General features: G+C 42.5%; 2 protein-coding genes across 3 annotated transcripts in view; one reads left to right on the plus strand and one right to left on the minus strand.

Moving 5' to 3' along the window:
- Nucleotides 1-14939, minus strand: LOC121541962 (beta-1,4-galactosyltransferase 1). The gene is made up of 6 exons (XM_041851377.2): nucleotides 13748-14939; nucleotides 12612-12847; nucleotides 6698-6885; nucleotides 4539-4661; nucleotides 2324-2428; nucleotides 1-1614 (listed from the first exon to the last, which is right to left on the minus strand). The coding sequence occupies exons 1-6, from the start codon at nucleotides 14043-14045 to the stop codon at nucleotides 1485-1487; spliced, it is 1080 nt and encodes a 359-aa protein (XP_041707311.1). The 5' UTR covers nucleotides 14046-14939; the 3' UTR covers nucleotides 1-1484.
- LOC121541947 (RE1-silencing transcription factor) overlaps nucleotides 13770-20396 on the plus strand; it is a 16612-nt gene continuing 9985 nt past the window's right edge. Inside the window, exons 1-4 of one of the 2 annotated variants that reach the window (XM_041851353.1) lie at nucleotides 13795-13849; nucleotides 16550-16564; nucleotides 16662-16787; nucleotides 16878-16957. The gene's annotated coding sequence lies outside the window, so the exon portion shown is untranslated. Of the gene's footprint in view, nucleotides 13850-16549; nucleotides 16788-16877; nucleotides 16958-20396 lie in introns of both variants that reach the window. The other variant, XM_045207548.1, reaches the window with a different exon arrangement.

Consider the following 20396-nt stretch of genomic DNA (forward strand, 5'->3'; position numbering starts at 1 on the left):
TAGATATTTTCAAGTTTATTTCGGTAAGGCAGAAATTGCAGTCATTTCATAGTCTCTCCAGACACCAGCACTGATATAATTAAGAAGCAGTCAGGAGAGGAATGGCAAACATGTAAGCCTAAGTATGGACAGCACAATTAATCTGCTCTATCCAGTCACAAGTCAGAAATCTCAATGGCTTTTTTCCTCAATAAGATTGAGTTACTAACTTTACTTGTGCAATGTCATGCCCCAAAGCTCACAATCTTGAGTCGTTTTCACTGTATATGAGGATCTTTAAGGACCTGTGAGGAGGACATGGTGACCGTCCAGTTTAAGAACATGCTGATGTCTTTGAGGGTGTTTGATTACTACGTATTGAGGATGCAAAATGCTTGTTTTTCTAACCTTTACACTTCGTTAGACATACACTGACTACAATAGGATTATTATTCTGCGTAGAACCCCCTGTCTTAGACCAGGTAGAACACCAGACACTTGTGACAGACAACAGAATGGTAGCATTTTACCTCAGGGCACACACTCTCAACACCACCAGGCAAATACATTCAGGTACCTCTTTTCCACCAGGAAGAGGCCTCCTTATAAGCTACCTGGAATGGTGCTCTTCACAGGGAAGGGAGCTTCAGCGGATACACTTTCAAGATAGAGCTTTTCACATAGTTAAAATACCCTTAAGGACCCCTTAGTGGTGAGAATTAGAATATAAATATAATGGGATTTGGCCTTTTCAACAACCTGTTTTTGGAGTTCTAGGCCCTTTGATGCTCCATCAAAAGGTTTTGAACATATCCCAAAGTACAAAAATCTTTCAAGATAGTTGTTTGGTTGTCTTTGAACAAAAAAAAGTGACTTGGTTTATTATTGAACTTCAAATTGTAGAGTTCCATCTTTGGCCTGAGCTCTTGGCATTGGATGGGTTGAAACCCCGCTCGATCAGCAGAGGCATCAAAAGGAATAGCAAGAAATCCCCCGAAAGTGACAGAAAACTAAAATGATCCCAATATGAACCCAAAAGACAACATCAACAGTACTACAAAGAGATAGGCATATGACAAAATTAACTATTTGAGAGTCCCCGATGCATAGGACGATCAATTAAACATTTCACAACCTCCCCTCAAGACAAAATGGCTCACAAAGGACTTAATCTCAGCAGCCGTCTTCAGAAAGAGAGTGGGGGGCGTACCAGCCCAATAGGACACCAAGAGTGTGTCAATGTGCTGAATGTCAACGGTCATTCCTGGTGTCAATGATTTATGGATCCTATGAAGAAAACGCTGGAATCCCAGTTCAATTCACCATCGGATGTGCAAAGGCCGAAAATAAAGGGAACATTTGTTTGCTAATCAGATCAGTCATTCTCTGTAGTCCAAAGAGTCCAAGGCATATATCATAATTTATCAAGGCACATTTGGTTACTGCATCCACCACAGCCACAAATTGGTTGTCAAGGCTGTTCATGTTTTTATTGGCTTTCCGAGTCATTTTTTCCCCACGTCCACAGTGATTTTGGTATATAATTGATCCTTCTCCACTTTGACCACTTTATACGACAGGGTTTTGATGCCGTCTTTGTTCATCGTCTCCCTGGTGTGGGCGATGCGGTCGAACCTGGAACGAAAAACCACAGTTCAACCACAATTCAATGACGTGGTTTAGGAACCATGTCTTTTTTATTTAGTTTAAGGTGTAGCCTACGGCAAACACCTCCTTTGGATTTCACAACAACCGTCGCTTGAGTAAACACTACTTGATTAAACACGATAACAAGAAAGAAATACACGACAATCAAACAAATCAAAGTACTATAGGGAAAAGTAATCCATTATACATTGTAATGTAATATGTACATAGTGATTTCAATAGACATGATGAATTAAGTGGCTTATCAGTGTGGCTTCGACCACATTTCACGCCAATGTTTTCCCAGACTTGTAATATTCTATTAAGTTTGCTTAGGTACGGAGAACAATGTCCGAGCTCAGAAAGTCAGCCAGCGTTAGTGAGAAATGACATCAAGGGGAACAGTAGTGAGTGACTAGATCCTTGTGTGAAGCGGGAAAGGAGAGCCTGGGAGGGTTCAGCTGTGCACACCTTCTGTTCCCTCTCCCTTCTGCTCTCCTTTACAGATCAGACAGAGCTGGATAGGTGAAAGCAATATAGCTGAAACTAGGTGGACCAATTGCTTACTTCTATCAAATCCAGTTTGGCTATATTCATGTGAACGGGAGTGAACGAAGACAGAGGGGTACCATTATAGTTTGAAACACCGCCCCTGAGAGCATCGTGCAGGAGTCCTGTTCACAAGGGGGAACCTCACCTCTGAGGGTTGTCTTCGTTCCCACCGTCCCGGTTGTGGCGGATCATCCTGCATTTCCCCACGGCGCCGCTGGGCCGTGAGATGGTCATCCCCTTGGAGCTCAGCCTGTTAAAACACAGCAGCAACATGAGTCAGAACCCGTCTAACTAAAACACTGGATCGCAGTTACAAAAAGGTTTTACTCCCGAGGAGAAGATCTGCGCCTGTTTTTTTTACACTAGTGAAATAAACATAAAATAGGTCAAATAAAAAGTAGGATAGATGTGAAAGGGAGTAAAACAGGTTATTTGGTTTTCATTCAGTTGCCTCTGTGGAAGATGCAAATTGGCCTTGCTTATTAAATAACAGGTCACATTTGTGTAGCTGGGCTCAGTGACACAGCTATAAAAGCTTCCCGAACGCCGTGAATAAGATTGAGCGTCTCTGGAAACGGCCAGTCTGCCATAGTTGATCAAAATGGATAAGGTGAATCATAAACCATCCCCTACTAAGAGCTACGTAAAGCAGAAGAGACAAAAACACATCTTAACACCTTGTACTGTTGGGCATTCACCAGTATGTGTGGAGTTCATCTATAATTCAGTTCTGGAGACAATGTTCAGTTTGGCTGGTCTATAGTTTACCTATAGGGTTACACATGCCTCAAAGACACAAGTTAACAAGGCACAGTATATGTTTTGTAGAGCTAATTTAATGCCAAATCCAGCAAAGCAACAGTAGATACTGTATGTCAAGTTAGACAAAGACTGTTCCGGAACAGAACCGTTATTTTAAAAGCATGGGAACCAGTTAATAACGTTATTTTACATTCCAGAAAAAAAAAGAAAAAGCGCCAATGCAAAGCCCAAACTTATTCCAGGGTCTACCTGCAAGCTGTAAATCTTTGCCAGTGTGTATGTGTTCAGGCTACCTGCCCTAGCCTCCCCCGGCGATGCATAGGCTAATGTACTGATGTTACAAGCGTGATTAAGAAGATGGGGAGAGAGATTTTTTATTCGCTAGAGAAGAATGGATTAACTTCTTCAATGCTAGTTGAGGATAATACAGGCCTAGTTATCACGTTTCACGTTGGATTTAACTACAAAAAGGTAAGACGTGTTTTTAATTCTGGTGCCGCTCTGCTCAAGCTTGTTAGCTAGCTAGCTCAAAGGACATTCAAAGTTCCTCCATAGAAGCCGCTCCTCCTAGGTATAATTCTGTGGACCTAATTCAGATAATGAATGTCATAACAAGATGCCCAGCGCTTCAAGCCTCCTCCTCAACCATCTCTCCCCATCTGCGTCCTGAGCCATAGGCTATACTTGTCTGTCCATCATGCATGTAATCAACTAGCTTGCCTGCTCTATCCACACTGATTGGTGAACTAATTGAATGAGCTAAATGTAAAAAACGGTTGTTTTCACAGGTTAAAAAAGGAATAGTATTAACCGGTACTTGTTTTTGGTTCGAACCGGTTCAGAACTATATTTTGTTGGTTGGAACAGAACAAAAACAATTGTGTTTCTGTTCAGAACAAAACAATTGGAAAATAATTATGGTTCCAACCCCTGCAAAGTACCCTATTCCTCTTATTTCAGGAAATGATGTCAGACTGGGTCTGACAGAGCCATAACACGTTCAACCCCCTCCCCCCCCTCCCCCTCCTCCTATCTCAGACAGAAGCAAGCAGTCAGACAGCTGGAATTTGCCCTGACAACATAAACAGCCTCCCAGGCAGGACCACTGGAGAAACAGGCAGGACCACTGGAGATGGCTGGAGGGAGTGTTCAGGGAGTGTCTCAGAGACAGGATACATACCACTCACAAATTAGAAGTTTGTTTGGGTGTCCCATCTGCTTGTGAAAGCTCCTCTGCTAAAACGGAGGCTAATAGGCTACTAACTGATACATTTCCTTCAATAGCAAATGGTGGTAGTGGTATACAAGGGCACCCTCAGGGGCAAGTTGGAACAATGCAAAAAGTAGGGCTAAAAACACAACCCACACTGACGAGTGACAAGTATTAGGCCTATGTTACTATGTGATGGAGTTTCAACATGTGATGGGGCTTCAACATTGAACAAGGAAACCTTTTCATGTGAAACCTTCGCTATCACTTTACCCAACAAATATGCATTTTTTTGGAGTCGTATTTCTTGCTGTCCTGCTCCTGACTTTTACACGGAGTCCTAATACGCCACAGACGTTGGTCTGAGAGTGGCTGTGCGGACTCTGACCTGTTGTAAATGTCGTCATCCTCCCCTCCCCAGCCCCAGTAGTTGTTGGGGAAGCCGTTGATCTTGAGGAACTGCTCCTTGCTCATTGATGACACGCCTCCAAAGTACTGGTTGTACGGCAACCTGAGAGAGCGAGAGAGAGAGATACAGAGAAAGAAAAATAAATATATGGAGAAACTTGAATTTGTTTATTAGAGTTTAAACAACTCTCAAATGAAGGAAGGGATCAAGGACTTCGGGCCCAACATAAACTGCAGTCAGTGGCTTACGTTCCAGGAAAGAAGAAGCATCTGCCTAGAAGATGAGGTGCTGCAGAAAAACCCACTTCCTCCATGTGTCACTGCCTTCTGTAAATTACATGCTGGCTGTCTGTACACTGTGTACTGTAGGGCCACGTGTAGCTGAGAGACTGAGGCCCCCTGGTTTAGCCTTGCCTCATTTTCTTGTTGATTTTGGATGCTCTACAAGTTATCCTTGACTATAATGCTATTCTTTAAATCCCATGGCAAACATTGGAAAAGTCGCCACAATTAAGAAAAAAAAACATTAATCCATTGTGGGATTTAGTCACCGAACAAATTACCGAACAAGGGGAGCTTGGCGTCTCTCCTTGAGCCGGGCTTCCCTGCCCAAATCCTGCTGGATATTGCATCCAGATGCTCTGTGAGCTGCATGCCCCAGGAGGAACATGACACACAGTGACAGGACACAAGGTGTTTTGTGTGCAACACAGGGAAGAGTTCGGTGACAGGATGCCCATAAAAGCCCAGTTACAAGCTGAGAGACCTGTTCTATGACCTGTACACAGGGGGCACTCTGCACTATGATGTCACATCTGGGACCAGCTTACCTTACCAATCTAAATCTTAAATCAGAAGCAGACAACGGAAGCAAACTGACTGTAGATCAGTGCCTAGCCGAGCATAAGGCCTACAGCTGTGTAGGCCCAGAGCTGTGTATCAGAAGAGAAGCTCCCAAATCCCTTTATCAAACACACAGACAAAGACAGTTTGTAGCCTCACATAACCCCTCCCTGTCTGACGTGTTACACGTGTAGAGCAACAGCTAAACCAACTGGAGTTTGCTCTACAGGTCACTGGACCCCACTTCCTCCTCTATAGTCAGAAAACAAAGCAGAAAACAGTTCAAAACCTTGTGGCACTAACAGCATTGCCACCTAAGGCTAAAATGATTAACATTTAAGCCATTCTGACAGCAGACCTTTGAAGCCAGTCCTGCTCATGTGAGCACGTTGTAAGTCTATAGGCAGGCTATTCAACACACATGACTCGAGGCAAATAATGTCCCAGCAGCTAATGGGGATCCATAATAAATACAAATGAGGGACAGTTTACAACTAGTGTAGCTAAATTTAGCGCCTAATTCAAATTTCATGCCAAGCTCTTTCCAACACCACCTTCTGCATTAGCGATTTAAATGCTTGCTTGTCTTACCGACAGAGGTAAGGAGAAACAAGCCTTTGTGCATGTAATAGGGAGAAACTTAATAATATGGCATTCCTTTGGCATGTGACACTTTACACAGTCTAATCTTTCTAGCCTAATTCTTGGCTAATCTTTAACAGAACCTGGTTTGGATCAGTCGTGATCAATAAGGAAGAAGGCAATCATTAGCCACCATAAGATATCCTTCACCTATGCTGTTGGCATCCTTCATAATTACATCCCCACCCCATTGGGGAAAGTTGTAGTTCCCTTCATTAGTAATACTGACTCCATCACAAACCCAGTGAATGGCTTGGTTTGAACTGCCTACAGCAAACACCTATAGACAGCTACTGAGGTAAAGACAGGCAGACCCAGAAACTCAACAACAAAACAAAAGACAACAAAGTCAATTTTCAATAGGCAGCATCAAGCAAAGTCAACTGTTAGCCCTCTGTAACAGCAGTGGTAATTCAGCAGTTAATTGGTTAAAGTGAGTGACACGGACACGGATAGAACATCATGGAATCAATCCACAGGTGCACTTCAAGCTTTTATATGGACACTCCTACTAAATGAGTTCAGTGTGTGTGCCTTTGACCATGTGAATGCACATTTGTGTCTGTCCTATGTCTGCGCAGTGGACTGGGGAGAGGCTGAAAGCGCAGTGGACTGGAGAGAATGCCTGGTCATCTGTGGGAAGGGTTGACTTACCTGAAGCCAAACTTATCCATGGAGACAGACAGGTGCCTGGGCTGGCTGAAGCACTTGTAGGTGTTGCGGTCGTCCATGGGGATGAGGTCCACATCGCTGAACACAAAGCAGCCATAGTCGTACTCCTTCAGGGCCTCCATGTAGCCAATGTTGAGGAGCTTGGCGCGGTTAAAGATCTCATCACCGTCCTAGAGAGTGAATGGAGGGAATATGGGTTAGAATTAAAAGGTGAATCGTGTAAAACTAAATACTTATTTTTGAGGGTCTAGACAGGAGTAAGCAACTCTTGTCCTCATTGGTTGGTTGGCCACCCATGTCTAATGGGACTAAAGTGCACACCAGAATCAAGGCTAAACTAAACCATCCAGAGGGCTATCTATTATAATGTGATCGGGAATAAAAACATGTCAGAGACTGAGCACTAGATGCTACAAACATCCTACACTGAAAATGAGACAAAACTACTAGACTTGAAGGTTTGGACAACTGAAAACATTGGTGTATACAGTACATGACTTGGAGTCGTTTGTCTTTGATGACATTGTGTAGGCATCTTCTTGTTTGCTGGAAAACATGCGTTTACTCTTAAAATCAGGAGTGCAGGTACTTACAAACTTGAAATTCATGTTGTGTTGCTGATGCAGTGTCATCAAAGCTTTGCAGGCCCAGCTCTTTAATGTGACTCCATGTAGCTGTTATGCTAGGCATTTTCAAGGGTGTATATGAACAGATTCTAATAATATTTAATAGTGCTAAAAACGTGTCAGTGGCACTTTAACTTATGGATCGTGAGCGCTTTATGTAGAGTGAATGTAAATAGAGACAGAACTCTGTAATGGGAAGGAGAGGTTTTTTTCCCCAGGTGTAGGATAATTATTATGACTCAAAACAAAGGAATGCTGAAGAACATGGATAGGTCATCTGGGAGACAACCATTTCCCATTTCGAAACTCTTAAAGCAGTAGCGTACTTTTCCTCAGTATCCGGTTTCAGCAGTCCTCATCTTATAATCATGGGCCTAGCTTAATGAAAGAACAGGGAACAAAATATCCTTAAATTTGGGGGATTGAACAACAGAATATCATATTGTAGTCTGTACAGGCTTTATACTTAATCCTCTGTTAAACCACCATATTCTAGGCTCTTATGGTATGTCATCCACTACTTGTTGGGTGGGTATTTTGATTCTCTTTTTGTGTTCTCAGACTGAATACATGGTCAATTACCAGGTCTAATGTACTTCAGTGTCCTGGGATGATTCTCTGTGCGGTGTCCTTTGGCAAAAGAACGGGAGCATCGTGTTCTGTGTCAATGTGCCTTCAATGTGGGCGGAGTGACTTTCAATGGACACGTCTCATATATCACTGGCTTTATCTGATGGTCCTCCTGAAAAAGATCAGCTTGAATACCCATAGAACCAAAATTGGCTAAAATATTCAAATGGAGGCAGATTCTCCTCCTAATAACATGCAATCATAACAAGGACTGTGGTTCTCAAATTAAAGAATAGTGTGGCTAGTGTTTTAATAAAAAAAGAAAAAAGAAAATTCATCTAAAAAGAAAAGGTAAACGAGGAAGAGGGTCTGGGAAGTTCAAGTCATCTGAAGAGGAGGTCCAACCCTTGGACAATTGATTCAATGTTCAGTATTGTTCTCTGCTGAAGCACTTTGCTGTCAGTCACATGTCATGTTGCACATTGTGGTGATATGAGACAGACATGTACACTGATTGAAATTAACGTATTGACATCGGCTACGGTCTGAAAAATTATATCCGCTAAGGAGGTCTGTGAGTGTGTTTATGAGAGTGTGTGTGTTTTTTTTCTTCCACCAAGTGATGCATCCCTCTCTCCTCCAGTGCATTACAGCTTCATCTGTATACAGGGTGTGGATCATTTGCAAAGATGGAAACAAGCAAGTGAAGAAGACAGCATGAGACCAAAATAGATCTCTAATTCAATGAGATAGAGAGAAAAGAATCCCATATTACCAGTAGAACCCCTCAGCCCATGGGATCACGCAATTGGCCAGAGCAAGCAGGGGGCCGGTCTCACCTCATCCAGCGACCACAGCCAATGGCCAGATACGCCTGACATGCAAAAGGACGGCGGTTTGAGCAAGGGGGCAGGGAAAGGAGGAGGAAATAAAATAAGGGAGGAAAGAATAGGAAAGGCTAGGAGAAATAGGAGAGAAGAGAGAAACAGAAAGACTGAGTAGAATTTCAACAAAGACCTCATAATTGTGTTTAACAGCATTGAAGGGCCCTCTAGCAATAGCTAGGCTTGTCTATGGAACAAGTCTGATTGGCCCATTAGTATAATAGCAGCCATTAAAGCTACTTTTCTATGCAATGGACACCACCTAGGCCAACGTCTTGAACCAATTTGCTACTTGTGCTGGAGACTGGAGTGGAGTATACTCTACAAAAAAAAAAAGAAGGTTATATGTACAAATAGAACCATGTATTTGCTGTGTATAGCCTATGTGTGGCGTTCACTTTACCCTACAACATGCTGGGTTCCCACACTTTACCTGTTAGTGGGTGGGAGGCAACAGACTCATGTCCTGGCATGAGACCTGAAAGAGAAGTCAATTACGCCTTCAAGCTGAAACCCAGTACTGGCCTCGCAAGTGCCAATAGCGCCTACATCTGTAAAGAATCATTAAAAGGACCATTGAACTACACCGATCTGATAAGCTTTTTTAACAAAAAGGAATAGATTGTCAATACATTTTCAGAAGTTACTTTGCTTTATCCCAGACAGTGTTGATGACTTGAAGGATATTGAGAAGAATGGATAATCGTTATCCTACGTTCAGGTCAGCCTTTGCGTGAAATGGGATTAGATGACACAATAACTAATACATTTTCACCTTGTCAACTCTGGGCTGTGCAGTGGCATTCATACTACAGTTTGTCCTTTTGCCAGATTGATTTCCAAATACATTCGAGGCCAACTCTAGTATTCCCATAAGTCAGTAAATCCCCACACCTGTGAGAATTCAGTCTAACTACTTGCAGCATCACTTCACACACAAAAAACGTGACAAAACGAGTTTCTGCCCATTTGCCTGTGGCCTCATGTTTCTAGGGATTTCTACAAATTGGGAGATAGTCAGTGAGAGATGGGGAGATAGAACCTCATTTTAGGCAGGAAAGGCTCACTTCATGAAACCAAAGTGTTTTAGGTGTCACCACTCAGGCTAATGATTGCTATTGATAACGACCAACCAACACTGGCCAGTTTGTAGCTAGGTTAGTTGTCAAAACAGAGTAGCCAACTTGTTGTGGAACTAAGTGCTTATCATGATCACTAGTCATCGGCACGCATCCAAATGACGTGATGTCTATGGTCAACTTGTCTGTTTTCAATCAAATGTTTTGTCTAGTAGCCATCTAGATACACTAAACGGCCAAAAGTATGTGGACAACCCTTCAAATTAATGGATTAGTCTATTTCAGCCACACCCATTGCTGACAGGTGTATAAAATCAAGCACACAGCCATGCAATCTCCATAGACACACATTGGCAGTAGAATGGCCTTCCTGAAGAGCTCAGTGACTTTCAACATGGCACCGTCATAGAATGCCACCTTCCCAACAAGTCAGTTCGTCAAATTTCTGCCCTGCTAGAGCTGCTCCGGTCAACTGTAAGTGCTGTTATTGTGAAGTGGAAGTGTCTATGAGCAACAACGGCTCAGCCGCGAAGTGGTAGGCCACACAAGCTCACAGAATGGGACCGCCGAGTGCTGATGCGCGTAAAATCGTCTATCCTCGATTGCAACACTCACTATAGAGTTCCAAACTGCCTCTGGAAGCAACGTCAGCACAAGAACTGTTCGTCGGGAGCTTCATGAAATGGGTTTCCATGGCTGAGTAGCCGCACACAAGCCTAAGATCACCATGTGCAATGCTAAGCGTCAGCTGGAGTGTGGTAAAGCTCGCTGCCACTGGACTCTGGAGCAGTGGAAACGCATTCTCTGGAGTGATGAATCACGCTTCACCATCTGGCAGTCCAACGGACAAATCTGGGTTTGGCGGATGCCAGGAGAACGCTACCTGCCCCAATGCATAGTGCCAACTGTAAAGTTTGGTGGAGGAGGAATAATGGTCTGGGGCTGTTTTTCATGGTTCGGGCTAGGCCCCTTAGTTCCAGTGAAGGGAAATCTTAATGCTACAGCATACAATAATATAATAATAATAATAATAATAATAATAATAATAATAATAAATGCCATTTAGCAGACGCTTTTATCCAAAGCGACTTACAGTCATGGGTGCATACATTATGACACAATGACATTCTAGACGATTCTGTGCTTCCAACTTTGTGGCAACAGTTTGGGGAAGGCCCTTTCCTGTTTCAGCATGACAATGCCCCGGTGCACAAAGTGAGGTCCATACAGAAATGGTTTGTCGAGATCGGTGTGGAAGAACTTGACTGGCCTGCACAGAGCCCTGACCTCAACCCCATCGAACACCTTTGGGATGAATTGGAACGCCGACTGCGAGCCAGGCCTAATCGCCCAACATCAGTGCCCGACCTCACTAATGTTCTTGTGGCAATGCAGCAATGTTCCAACATCTAGTGGAAAGCCTTCCCAGAGGAGTGGAAGCTGTTATTGCAGCAAAAGGGGGGGGGGGGACCAACTCCATATTAATGCCCATGATTTTGGAATTAGATGTTTGAAGAGCAGGTGTCCACATACTTTTGGTCATGTAGTGTAACTACATGCGCTAAACAATAAACTAGGCCTACATGATCATAATAAAAAGCCCAAATTAGGCCTACTGACTATTTTTACATCTGGAAAAGACAGGACATTTTGTACCCAGGCCAGGCTCCCCAAATGTTGTGCATTCAAGTTTAAGTACAACCCTTGTTGAATTATTCCATTAGTTATCTGTAACCAACTCTATACCTTTGTGTACATAAAATAAAGCTTTTTATTTCTTGATGAAAAGAAACAGGAATGAGTGAGGATAAAAAGAGCATTCCAGACAGGATTGTTCTCTCAGGTCTTTAAAGTGACAGAGATGGCCACGTCTGAAAGCCACTGTCTATTTCTGTGCCACGTCCATTGGTGTTCAGTGCTAGTTTGACGATAGAGAGCATGATAGTCTCTTAGTTGTGCAAACACCATGAATAAATAAAGGAAATTGCTGATGGACAAAGAACAGATGCAGAGACAAATGCTGGCACTATGTTGCAAGATCTGATTTCTTCCCCGTATACGGGAACACAAATCATTAGGCCTACTGCGAATTGTAGGAGTTCTTTAAAGAAGGGAGGCAAGAGTTATTTGGACGCTAGCCTAATTTTTCTCTTGACTGTAAAGCAAGAAATTCCTTTATAGAAAACAGACATATGGACAATTCCACGTTAACGGAATTACACACGAGACTCAGTCTTTCACTTTAATTTAAAGTTTAACAAACCATACAACTCCATGCACAATGACTACTTAGAAAAATGTGCACAATAAAATAAATATTTACTGGAAAGAAAGTTTGGCAACAGAATTACAGTAAAAGCTCCCTCACTTTCTTTTTACATAGCCTAGGCTAGGCTAGGCTAGGCATACTTTTATGACTGCTGAATACCAACTACCAATCAATCGTAAAAGAAACACAGACCGGACAAGTAGATGCACAATGGATTATGGTCATTGTAGTTAGTTACCATGTTTTATGCTCTAAACTATGTAGAATAGTGGCCTGTTGGAAACTACAACTGCCTACTACATTGCACAGTTCAGGCTCGATCAGATTTATCTCTAGAGAAACAGTGAGATGTGCGCATTGAGTTCACAGAAAAATTGTTTCACTAAATGGAATTCCAATAATCGCTCAGCACTACCAACTACTCCACACAGGCAGACAGAGAGCAGACAGGGGCCGGGAGGGACCCACCTGGTTGATAACGTAGATGCCGTAGTCCAGCTGCTGACGCTGAAGGATGGGATGGAGGTAGTACAGCCAGAACTTGAGATGCTCGTCGCGGTTGCGAAAAGGGATGATGATGGCCACCTTCTGGAGGGCCACACAGTCTTTGGGCTTGAAGCGCCCCCCATTCTGAAGATTTGGGTTCTCCTTCCTCACCACATCCAGGCTGACTGGGTTGGAGAACTCAATTCGCAGTGGGCCCACTGGACGAGAACGGGAGAGAGGAGAAGTCTTATACATTTTTGTCAGACCTGATAACTGATGATTCAGTAGAAATAGCAAGTAAAATCTGTTAATATCGTAGGCCTAATATACTATTGCAAGGAAATCTAGCCTAGTTCTACAATCTCCTGTTTTCAGCTAATGCTTTTTCTCCTGACAATGACCTCTCAGCTGTTTTATTATTAAAAGACACAATAGTGTGGCTCCTATATGCCAGTGGCTTACACAAGTAGCTACAGTAGACTGCAAGACTGCGTTGATTTTCAATTAAATCTCCAAGTCAGCTGAGGGGAGAATGTGCACACCACTTTAATCCACTGACTCCCACCTGTGGAGCAGTCAGGGTTTTGTGGCAGAGGGACAGATCAGCTAGGGCCACAGCTGCATAAACATATTTTTTAAACCTGGGCTAAGGGAGAAGGCCACTGAACAACAACAACAAACCTGTGTGGAAATAAGAAAAGCTGCTCATCCAATACCACTAGCAGTAGACCTATGCTATGCATTAATAATATAAGGGTGTGGGCGTGTGGCCATAGATAGACCTATTGTATGAATAAGTGAAATACCAAACCCTACAGGTTAAGGAAGGGGTCATAAAATAACTAAGAAATCGACTGGAGGCTAACTGGTTATACTTGGAGCTTGCATTAGGCTACAGATTAATGAGACAAATGTAATACAAGCTCTACTCATTCCTCATCAGAGCAGATGAATGACTGTGCCACTTTTGGCAAGACTACCCACCAGGCATCATATGACTATACAATGTCCCAGTGAGGCTACATTGTACGTCAGAGATATTGATTATGCAATGTTGATTAAATATTAGTTGCCATCGACTCTTTGTTAGTTTTGGCAACACATTCATAGCTACTTACCAAGCAGTGGTGATGTGTCAGGACATTTTCCAAGGTATTTGGTGAATGTAACGTTAGGTGGCATGTTGTCTACAGAAAAGCGGTTCGTTTCAACCACGTCAGGTACGGTGTCCTTTGATGTAGTTTGGTCATGCTTTTTTGCTGTGTGTGCTTGCTGATTTTGTGCAAACGCAAATGGAATATCTAACGACCTCATGTAAAAAATTAAAGTCACCGAAATATGGAGAAAACATAGAAGGACGACCAATTTGCAAGTTCTATGGAGAACACTGAAATTCACGTTTGAATCCCGCATCATTAGCTTGCTATGCTAAATTAGCTACTGTAGCTAGTTATATGGATAAACAAATCTAAAGTAGGTAACGTTAACGTTACAACGTTGCAACACCATACCCAATTTCCACTGATGTCACTGTCAACTAGCTACTGTTAGCTAATTTGCTAGTTAGATGCTAACTATGGTAAAATTTCATTTTCGCTCGAGACAACTTCAAGAAAAAGTTGCCCGTTTTATCCTTTACCTTGTACTTTAGTCGTATTCCGTCCAATAAATAAGTTATTGTTGTAAAAAGCCTCCCTCAAGTTAATACCAGCTATCACTACTAACTGTCCCAAATTACTTTAACAAATCATTTAGCTAACTGGCGATAACCGGTGTTATCGCTAGGTAGTAAACTAACGGCAGCGAAGAATTCCAGCAGCATGTCCGAGGAGGTGAGATTCTCCGAATGATTAATTTCCCGTTTTGTTGGCCAAATTGACTTCGACTAAACTAAATTAAACACACATATCCGATGGTATAATGCTAGTGTATTTAAAATATTAGCGTCCATGATCAACGAAGTAACGTCAGAGCTGTACAATTTGGAGAGAAAAAAATACGTAATCCCTCAGCCATTTCCTTGTGGAGACCTTAACAGAAGTTAGTAGCTGGTTCAAGTGACATCTTTCAAATGAGCTGCAGGAGGGAGGAGTCTGCGCTATGACGAACAGCGTGTGCGTATAGTTAGATGACGTTACGCCTATTCTGTTACAAAACGTTTTTTCCACCAGAAACCGTTTACTCCAAAAGGAAAACGTTTTGCAACTAAAACGAGAGTTTCTATTGGACAAATTAATTTAGGTCCCGCCCCGTTTCGTTCGCTTTGTTTGCTTCCGTTTGGTTATTTTTTTATTTCACCTTTATTTAACCAGGTAAGCCAGTTGAGAACAAGTTCTCATGTACAACTGCGACCTGGCCAAGATAAAGCAAAGCAGTGCGATAAAAACAACAACACAGAGTTACATATGGGGTAAACAAAACATAAAGTCAAAAATACAATAGAAAATATATATACAGTGTGTGCGAATGTAGTAAGTTATGGAGGTAAGGCAATAAATAGGCCATAGTGCAAAATAGTTACAATTTCGTATAATACTGGAATGATAGATGTGCAAAAGATGATGTGCAAATAGAGATACTGGGGTATTAAACGCTAAACGGTTTCAGATGGAAGACGTAATTAATACATCCCTGGTAATAAAGTGCTTGTAGTACTGCTATGATGTATATTTTTAACCTTTATTTAACTACGCAAGTCAGTTACGAACAAATTCTTATTTACAATGACGGCCTTTCACCGGGACTCCCAATCACCGCCGGATTGTGATACAGCCTGGTTTGGCTGGGGTAGCTCTAGCACTGAGATGCAATGCCGTAGACCGCTGCTCCACTCCGGATACGCTTGCAATTATTCCTGGTTGGTTTTCCTTTATATATATGCACTGATTAATTGAAGTTGGTCTTTCTTCACTTTTTTCTTTGTTTAACAGAAGGAAATAAAAAAAAACTATGAAATTCAATTGTCAGTGTAAATAAATAACAACATGTGGTAGAAAGTTATTAAGCTGTTTATTTAGTGTATATTTGGTTTTATGTTATTATCCCTTTTAATATGAAACGTTCAGTCTGTTAGTGACAATGATTTCAAATGGGGCACTAAATTAAGAGCAGGCTTTATTTCATTGGACAATGACATCAAAGTATATGTGACCTCAATTATTTGGATTAATCAAGCGCAAACATTTTTTTTATCAAGTCTGCATAAAAATTCCATTGCGTGAAACGGATATTTCACCTGATGTATAAATGTGACGCATCCGCTTGGCGTTTCCACTCACTACCAAATATGATAGTGAGAGGAAGCCCAGTGTCCGGCAGTGGGAGAAGATGGAACTAGATGGATTTTGTCCGACATTCTGTTAATTTCCTCATCGATAAAACATTTGATCTCAATACTGTTTTCTGTTCCCCAAACTATAATATGTTACGAACAGAGTGGACTAAGTTTTGTAGACTGTACCCTTTTCCAAAGCTTAAAAAATTGCGTTGTTTAGAAGGGGCGCAAAGGCGAATTGCGTTATTGCACACGCGCACTTCGCAGAGTAGGCGTTCCTTAACAGAAATATGCAAATACTTGTTAGAACACACCAATAGGATATCTCTAGCTCGTGCTTGGCCCTGCCCACCTTGCTTGTTCTGCCTACTATGACTCATTTGTTTCGATATGAAACTACAGGATGTGGTTAATCTTGATTTAGTTATAACAATCTTTGGTAAAATGTTGACTGAGGCAGTGTCCCCATGTCAAATATAACGCACGAGCGCTATCCAGTGGCAGACGGCGATACATTGTGATACATTCTGTCCATGATAATTATGTTACTATTGAATTTCGTGTTTGCAAAAATGTTTGCTTTTTATCTGGTGACTGAATAATTCGATCATGACCAGCTGGTTTGTGTCAATTACATTTGTTACAGGCAAACTCCCACAAGGTAACTACCTATGCTTCTGGTGTAATTCATGACCTGGAGGCCTTGAGTTGTTTATAACACTTTCATCAAGCTGAAAAGCTGTCTCTATTTGCAACAGACCCATGACTAGACAGTTGCAAAGACCCAGTTTCACAAGTGAGGGCATGTGTATGCCCAGACTAGAGCTTGCTTCCTGGCATGCTCCAAAAGGCTTTGGCCCAAACCATGGACCCAACAAATCCAAGTGAGTTTTTGTGCAGCAGTACACTGTGGACTGGAGAATGCAGTCTGTGTGGGTTGGTCTCATGTTTTTTTTGTTTTTTTTTGCATTTAGGCCTGGTAGATCCTCTGACACATTCCCCATTTACAGAGGTCACACAGAAGGATGGGCATCCGTTGAGCCATCCCATCCAGGTATTATATCATTTTGGTGTGGACAGAATTCAATCAAACCTTCATTGTGGGATTTATGCAATAGCTCTTTTCCCATGGTCAGTGTGGGCTTTCCCCAGTATACCTGGTAATAAAACACTGAAACATGAAGATCTTTACCTTTTTCTTGGCAAGATTACACTGATCGAATAACTACACATTCTGTATGTATATATTACACATAATGTAAAAAAGAATTCAGGACTGTTTTGGGGAAATAACCATGCCAGCCAACCCAGGTATGGTGAATTAAATCATGAGACCATCTGATTATGTGGCATTAACAGGGTACTGGAGCTGTTAACTTTTTGTTGTGAAGCGGACAATGTGAAGATTTAAAACACTAATGAATTATGCATAAATTGTTGTACTTTGACTTGTGAAATTTTCTTTATATTTAATTATAATGTTACATGATTGTATTATTGGGAATGATGTGTATAGCAGTAGACAGTGTATATAGCCCAAGATGCACTCTTAAGGAGCCTACCGTTACTCCTTAAGGTCCAAGGACTTTACATATTATTTTCAGAGGTAGACTGGCTCTGGAAGGCAAAACAGCCAAATACTCCATCTAAACATGAATTGATTCTCAATAAATCCCTTTACTTTCATATCACATCAAAATAATTTCACAAATGATAAATATACACTTACTGTACAATGTTTTAACCAGCTTTATCACAGTTGCAGCCGACAGTATTTTTCAGTGACAACACATTTCTGGCGGCCTTCTTCCATTACACGCAGGTGTTCGGAGCATTCTAGATAGCTAATTAGCCCCCCAGTGTAATAATTTATATATATATATACAGTGGGGGAAAAAGTATTTAGTCAGCCACCAATTGTGCATGTTCTCCCACTTAAAAAGATGAGAGAGGCCTGTAATTTTCATCATAGGTACACGTCAACTATGACAGACAAAATGAGAAAAAAAAATCTTTTTTTTTTCAGAAGATCACATTGTAGGATTTTTTATGAATTTATTTGCAAATTATGGTGGAAAATAAGTATTTGGTCACCTACAAACAAGCAAGATTTCTGGCTCTCACAGACCTGTAACTTCTTCTTTAAGAGGCTCCTCTGTCCCCCACTCGTTACCTGTATTAATGGCACCTGTTTGAACTTGTTATCAGTATAAAGACACCTGTCCACAACCTCAAACAGTCACACTCCAAACTCCACTATGGCCAAGACCAAAGAGCTGTCAAAGGACACCAGAAACAAAATTGTAGACCTGCACCAGGCTGGGAAGACTGAATCTGCAATAGGTAAGCAGCTTGGTTTGAAGAAATCAACTGTGGGGAGCAATTATTAGGAAATGGAAGACATACAAGACCACTGATAATCTCCCTCGATCTGGGGCTCCACGCAAGATCTCACCCCGTGGGGTCAAAATGATCACAAGAACGGTGAGCAAAAATCCCAGAACCACACGGGGGGACCTAGTGAATGACCTGCAGAGTGCTGGGACCAAAGTAACAAAGCCTACCATCAGTAACACACTACGCCGCCAGGGACTCAAATCCTGCAGTGCCAGACGTGTCCCCCTGCTTAAGCCAGTACATGTCCAGGCCCGTCTGAAGTTTGCTAGAGTGCATTTGGATGATCCAGAAGAGGATTGGGAGAATGTCATATGGTCAGATGAAACCAAAATAGAACTTTTTGGTAAAAACTCAACTCGTCGTGTTTGGAGGACAAAGAATGCTGAGTTGCATCCAAAGAACACCATACCTGCTGTGAAGCATGGGGGTGGAAACATCATGCTTTGGGGCTGTTTTTCTGCAAAGGGACCAGGACGACTGATCCGTGTAAAGGAAAGAATGAATGGGGCCATGTATCGTGAGATTTTGAGTGAAAACCTCCTTCCATCAGCAAGGGCATTGAAGATGAAACGTGGCTGGGTCTTTCAGCATGCAACGTGGCGTTGGTGGATGGAGCGAAACATGATGTCCCAGATGTGCTCAATTGGATTCAGGTCTGGGGAACGGGCGGGCCAGTCCATAGCATCAATGCCTTCCTCTTGCAGGAACTGCTGACATACTCCAGCCACATGAGGTCTAGCATTGTCTTGCATTAGGAGGAACCCAGGGCCAACCGCACCAGCATATGGTCTCACAAGGGGTCTGAGGATTAATTGCTCATGTAAGTCGCTCTGGATAAGAGCGTCTGCTAAATGACTAAAACATTTTTTTTTAATGAGGATCTCATCTCGGTACCTAATGGCAGTCAGGCTACCTCTGGCGAGCACATGGAGGGCTGTGCGACCCCCCCAAAGAAATGCCACCCCACTCCATGACTAACCCACCGCCAAACTGGTCATGCTGGAGGGTGTTGCAGGCAGCAGAACGTTCTCTACGGCGTCTCCAGACTCTGTCACGTCTGTCACATGTGCTCAGTGTGAACCTGCTTTCATCTGTGAAGAGCACAGGGCGCCAGTGGCGAATTTGCCAATCTTGGTGTTCTCTGGCAAATGCCAAACGTCCTGCACGGTGTTGGGCTGTAAACACAACCCCCACCTGTGGAAGTCGGGCCCTCATACCACCCTCATGGAGTCTGTTTCTGACGTTTGAGCAGACACATGCACATTTGTGGCCTGCTGGAGGTCATTTTGCAGGGCTCTGGCAGTGCTCCTCCTGCTCCTCCTTGCACAAAGGCGGAGGTAGCGGTCCTGCTGCTGGGTTGTTGCCCTCCTACGGCCTCCTCCACGTCTCCTGATGTACTGGCCTGTCTCCTGGTAGCGCCTCCATGCTCTGGACACTATGCTGACAGACACAGCAAACCTTCTTGCCACAGCTCGCATTGGTGTGCCATCCTGGATGAGCTGCACTACCTGAGCCACTTGTGTGGGTTGTAGACTCCGTCTCATGCTACCACTAGAGTGAAAGCACCGCCAGCATTCAAAAGTGACCAAAACATCAGCCAGGAAGCATAGGAACTGAGAAGTGGTCTGTGGTCACCACCTGCAGAACCACTCCTTTATTGGGGGTGTCTTGCTAATTGCCTATCATTTCCACCTGTTGTCTATTCCATTTGTACAACAGCATGTGAAATGTATTGTCAATCAGTGTTGCTTCCTAAGTGGACAGTTTGATTTCACAGAAGTGTGATTGACTTGGAGTTACATTGTAATAATAATAATAATAATATGCCATTTAGCAGACGTGTTGTTTAAGTGTTCCCTATATTTTTTTGAGCAGTGTATACACACTACCAGTCAAAAGTTTGGACACACCTACTCATTCAAGGGTTTTTCTTTATTTTCACTATTTTTTACATTGTAGAATAATAGTGAAGACATCAAAATGATGAAATGACACATATGGAATCATGCATTAACCAAAAAAGTGTTAAACAAATCAGAATATATGTTATATTTGAGATTATTCTAACAGCCACCCTTTGCCTTGATGACAGTTTT

This window comes from Coregonus clupeaformis, chromosome 3 (assembly GCF_020615455.1).
Source record: "Coregonus clupeaformis isolate EN_2021a chromosome 3, ASM2061545v1, whole genome shotgun sequence".
Classification (NCBI taxonomy): Eukaryota; Metazoa; Chordata; class Actinopteri; order Salmoniformes; family Salmonidae; genus Coregonus; species Coregonus clupeaformis.